The sequence below is a fragment of the Nicotiana tabacum genome, chromosome 6 (genome assembly GCF_000715075.1).
Source record: "Nicotiana tabacum cultivar K326 chromosome 6, ASM71507v2, whole genome shotgun sequence".
In the NCBI taxonomy this organism is placed as follows: Eukaryota; Viridiplantae; Streptophyta; class Magnoliopsida; order Solanales; family Solanaceae; genus Nicotiana; species Nicotiana tabacum.
In genome coordinates, this window is record NC_134085.1 from 46848117 (window position 1) to 46852916 (window position 4800).

The window sequence follows — 4800 nt, forward strand, 5'->3', positions numbered from 1 at the left end:
GCCCTAGAGAATTCTGAAATTGATCCACTGACCTTTATTTTCTTGGCTGTGTCCATTTAACCAAGAACATAACACAATAAAAGTAAAATATTCATATAGAGGAAACTAAGTAATGGAAATAATTGTTCGGTTATTGTTGGTCAATTAAATAGGTTGGTCTTTGACAAAAATCCTTTTAGTTTAGTTATAGCTTAACATGTTAATGTAGTGATAAGTGTGAGATTCAGAGAATTGAGGTACAATTTTTTTGTTCTGAGACCCCTATTACACTTAAACGTCCCCTTTTCTTTAAGAATATACCCGTAAGAAGTAGTGGATTTTCCTTTTTCCACTCTTTTTTTTTTTGGGGGGGGGGGGGGGGGGTTTAGGAATACTGTTGGTAGTAGAATTATAGAATCAGTTGAAAACCAATAATAGGGTATAAACCAGTCAACAGATCTTGCTTCTGAGTTCTGGTATAGGGGTATTAGTATTACAGCCACGTTTCATATCCACAACACATTGATCCCCATCGTCTGTAGGTTCGATGTCTGGTTGTTGCTGAACCTGTCCTAGTCTAATTTTCAGACCACTAAAATTATAATAATGAGAAAGTGCTGAGTCTGCATTGTTTACCCGAAAGGGGACTAGCTTGTGGCTTCAACATAGATGATAATTTTGATTTTGAAAGTTATATGATAGTCACTAACCGTTAATTGATAACAAGATTTGCTTAGTTAGGCTCGTCACTGGCTTTAATTAATACATCTTGTATATTCTTTTCTTCTTCTCTGAGCTTGAGAAGGCAAAAGAACATGCATCTTGCGCTAATTTGAATTCTCTATGCTTTTAAGTTACAGTTGCACATTGGATGAGTATTACTACTAGTCACAGCTGAATGCTAAAATGCTTAGTCTCTTCGCTCCGACTAAGCGAGAATGCTGCATCCACAACTTTACCTCCATAACTAGCTGTAACTTTGTAATCACCAAGGAAGCCATAGAAGCTGTAAGAACCACGCGCATCTGTTTGGCCCTTCAGAACCCCAGTTTCCCACTCCTTCAGAAGTTTGTCCACTACATCACCAGTTGGTAGGTTATTTAAATCTGGATCTGTAAGGCACATTCTGTAACATTTGTTTCTCCTTATGGCAGTCCACAGCATTATCCCATCCACAGCTGGATGCGAGAAAGCCTCCCTCAATACTTGTTCCAAATAAATAGCCTGTCCATTAAAATGGATTAAGGATCCAGAATTTTAAGTTGGTGGTATGAAATATCTCCATACTCACTATTTTGTTGTGATCATGGGCGGGAACATGGTAAGAATGTATTTCTAGAAAACTACAAGAATAATGCTGCCTTATTAGTGAGCTGTCAATGTATGTTATCTTGCTTTAGCTCAGTGTTATACATTTGACTTTGAGGAAACATATTGAGCAATATTAGAGCTGTCTCACCTGTGTTTCCTTGCTAAATGTATCACTGATATCAACTTCTGTGAGCCAAATGGGAAGCCCCAATGTTGCTAATTTATCTAAAGTAGCTCTTATTCGAGGCCGATTGGGGACTCCAAAATGACCCTCAAGGCCAATTCCATCCATTGACATGCCGTCTTCTTTGAGCTCCCTGATCTTTGAAATATATTTGTCTACGGTGGACTTAGAATCACAATTTTCTACCACATTGAATTCATTGAGAAACAAGGTTGCTAAAGGATCTTGTTGGTGAACTGTCCTGTAAAATTCCAATGTGGCATTTGGTCCCAGCCTTTGCTCATAAAAATCAAAGTGAAGCAGTTCATTGTTAACATCCCAGTGAACAAATTCATCTTTGTATTTACTCATAAGACTCTGAATCCTTGAGTTAACAGCTGATTTCAGCTCAGGATCTGTAAGATTTTGAACCCAACCTGGTGTATATTTTGGGTCCTCCCAGAAAATATTGTGACCTCTGACCGTGATCTGGTTTCTTCGAACAAATTCCAGCAACTGATCTGCTAGAGTATAGTTAAGTTGACCGCGTTTGGGCTCTGTGGTGTACCACTTGATTTCATCTTCAAAAACTGCAGCGTTGAATCGCTCAAGAAACCAGTTCTGAAACAGGAATAAAGCTCAGCTTCTGAAACTAAGGCTAATACAGAAATGAAACTGCATTTCTGTTGTGCTGAGGCACATCCCATGTTTAGAAATAGCTAATGCTCCTATTAATTAGTATTTATACATATTTTAGAAAAATATTTTAATACGTTGGATCCGTCTCTACTGCAATGTGATGGATATTTTAGACAAACCTGGTAGGGGGTATTACCAATAAAGGTATATGCAATAGCAGATCCAAGGAGGAAATCTTTGGAAACTTGTTCTATTGTTAGTGATGCACCTTCAAGTCTAACTCCTTGTTTATTTGAGACGTGAATAGTAACAGCGCGCTTCCTTGCCTGAATCAAAGTTAGTTTCAGAATTCATTTTGTATCCAACTTTCAATCCAATGAAACAAGAAAGCACTACTCAACATATTTACAATGTTAATTTTTGTTTGCTGATTTAACGCCCATTGTTGCTCAGTAAAAGGCTGCAATGAAGCACTAGCAATCTCTATTTCCAGATCTTCTTGATCTGAATTCTGCAAAAGAAAGGAAACAACTTGAAATATAGTCCTGTAGACTTTCCAAGTTCTTATTCATCAAAAATAGCAGATTAAGATTACTAGATGTATGAGTCAATATCGACAAGGCAATCGATAGACATACCTTGAAATAAATGGAAGATAAATTAAGTTTAGAAGCTACAAATCCACCCTTGAGGAAGGACCAGCAACCAGGCTTAGCATCCACAGTGCCTACACATAGTTCTTCAGAATCTTTGTCACCTACGCTTACTGTTATGAGAGCAGAATCTGCATTTTTTAGCTTAATCCAAGCTGCCAAAACAAAATATGCAAGATTACTTTCTGATTCCTGCAAACACCTCTGTATCAATCATGTTTAATCATATTTGGAATAAAAACCATTTGTTTAATAGTAAGAAGTAACTCAACTGGAAAAAGAATAAATGGTTCCAGGGGTGATATCCTGTAATCTGAAAACAGGTAAATGGACAGTCTTTTCATCCGGCGCTGTAAATCCCTGAAACTCCGGAAACTTATCCTTCAAAATTCCGCCGCCATAGAGTGGCTTCTCCGGGTAAAGTTTGCACTGCATACCACATCATACATGAAGATAACAAGAGTGAGTCATTGCCTTGCAGATATCGGTAATACCTCAGTGTAAACTGTTAGCCTCAAAATGAATAATAGTAATGAAATACTCAAATTTGTGAAATGCAGTGGAGTTAATCTACGTAAGTGTAACACCATAGGAAGATCTAGGCTATTTGTTGGTGGTTTTGAGATCCTTTTGAAAGTACATCTTATTAGACTTCAGCATAACATAACTTGCACGATCTTCTCACACTTAGGCACAAAGCATGCTATTGCCTAATGGCAATGATTCTACTGCAGTGTCACAGCATCCCAAGTAATCGTCGGTGTTCATTTTATTCCAGAGGAACTATTTCGTTAAGGATGAGAAATTACTTCTCCAGTGTGTAGTTGCAAATACTGGCTTAAGCTTAGGCCATATAAGTAGGTGGAAAAATTTACACACAAAAAAAAAAATTGATGTACTCTTATATAACAACTCGTACCACTTCGATTCCACTGAATATAATTCTTGCATTGACCTCTGCATAACACAGTTATTTTACGAGACCAAGAAAGACGTTGATGTAGCTAGCGTTTGGATATGAATTTGGTTGAAACTTGAAAAAAGAGTTTCAAAATTTGTGTTGAAAAATAATTTTTGGAAGTTGAATTGAATTTCGACATGCATTTTATTTGTAAAAAAAGTTGAGATGTTTTGATGTTACAACAATTATCAATATTTTAACAAACAGTGTTCAAATTTTTTAAAAAAAAACAGCCAAAACCTATGGTCAAACAGGAGCTTAATGGGTGCTAATAAATCACATGGGAAGAAAAATGAAGGATTGTTACCTCGGTGAAAGCGCAAGAATCATAGAGTGGCCCATCTGCAATAAAGTACAACAGTCAAAACTGTCACTAGTCTTAACTAGTAGTAACAAGAACCCATTGTACATCTATAACTACAACTACTGTTTATTCAAATAAAGAATGCATAAGAGGAAAAGAGACATTACCATACGGTGAAACGAGGGGAGGCACAGAAACAGAGAGGACCCAATAGAAAAAAGAGAGGCAAATGATGGAATGACCCCTCATTCTCTTCATCTGTTTAGATGAAAACAGCTCAAGATTCTAAAATATACAAAAAGAAGTGGACGGAAGAGGAAGAGCAGTAGCCTAGCAAATTGGATGGATACCAACTAGGAAGCAGAATCACAAGAGGAATAGTATGAATATAGCTTTGTTTCTCCCCAACTCCCAAGTCCGTGCTTTGTTCACATGCTATGCAAAAGCAAGAACCTAGTAATAAATAGTATAAGTACTAGTTAAGCTTTTCATACTAATGATGAAATGAAACTAAAAGTTACAACATTAATTTGATACTTTTAACAGTTTTCCTCTCATTCTGATGGTGTTGCCTCTTATGTTATATAGTGTCCGGAACCTAATTAATGTGTGTTTGGACTCAAAATATACAAATAAGTGTATTAAAAAAAACGACATTTTTATATACTTTCTTAGTAAGTACAATTAGTCGCGTCACGGGTGTGGATACTTTCTAAGAATTTTTCGAAGAATGCAAAAGAAGCAAAAATTGCACGTCTACCCACACCTATATCAAATTAATGCATATAGT

General features: G+C 36.6%; 1 protein-coding gene across 4 annotated transcripts; it reads right to left on the bottom strand.

Annotated features, from left to right (window-relative positions):
• Nucleotides 1-693: 693 nt before the first annotated feature.
• On the bottom strand, nt 694-4567 carry LOC107810757 (endo-1,4-beta-xylanase 5). 4 transcript variants are annotated; one of them, XM_016635581.2, is made up of 9 exons: nt 4365-4567; nt 4178-4268; nt 4014-4048; nt 3018-3174; nt 2731-2900; nt 2502-2603; nt 2272-2418; nt 1439-2074; nt 694-1203 (listed from the first exon to the last, which is right to left on the bottom strand). In XM_016635581.2, exons 2-9 carry the CDS (start codon nt 4266-4268, stop codon nt 868-870), a joined length of 1674 nt encoding a protein of 557 aa, XP_016491067.1. In that variant the 5' UTR covers nt 4365-4567; the 3' UTR covers nt 694-867. The 4 variants fall into 4 exon arrangements, with proteins under 4 accessions (XP_016491067.1, XP_016491066.1, XP_016491065.1 ...); XM_016635580.2 differs by having other exon boundaries at nt 4361-4567; XM_016635579.2 differs by having other exon boundaries at nt 4178-4567.
• Between the last annotated feature and the right edge of the window lie 233 nt (nt 4568-4800).

Coding starts and splice junctions, on each gene's coding strand:
- LOC107810757 (XM_016635581.2), bottom strand. CDS start 4,268: ATGAAGAGAATGAGGGGTCATTCCATCATTTGCCTCTCTTTTTTCTAT. Junction 3,175..4,013: donor ATTCTTGCGCTTTCACCGAG/GTAACAATCCTT, acceptor TGTGGTATGCAG/TGCAAACTTTACCCGGAGAA. Junction 2,075..2,271: donor TTGGTAATACCCCCTACCAG/GTTTGTCTAAAA, acceptor TTCCTGTTTCAG/AACTGGTTTCTTGAGCGATT.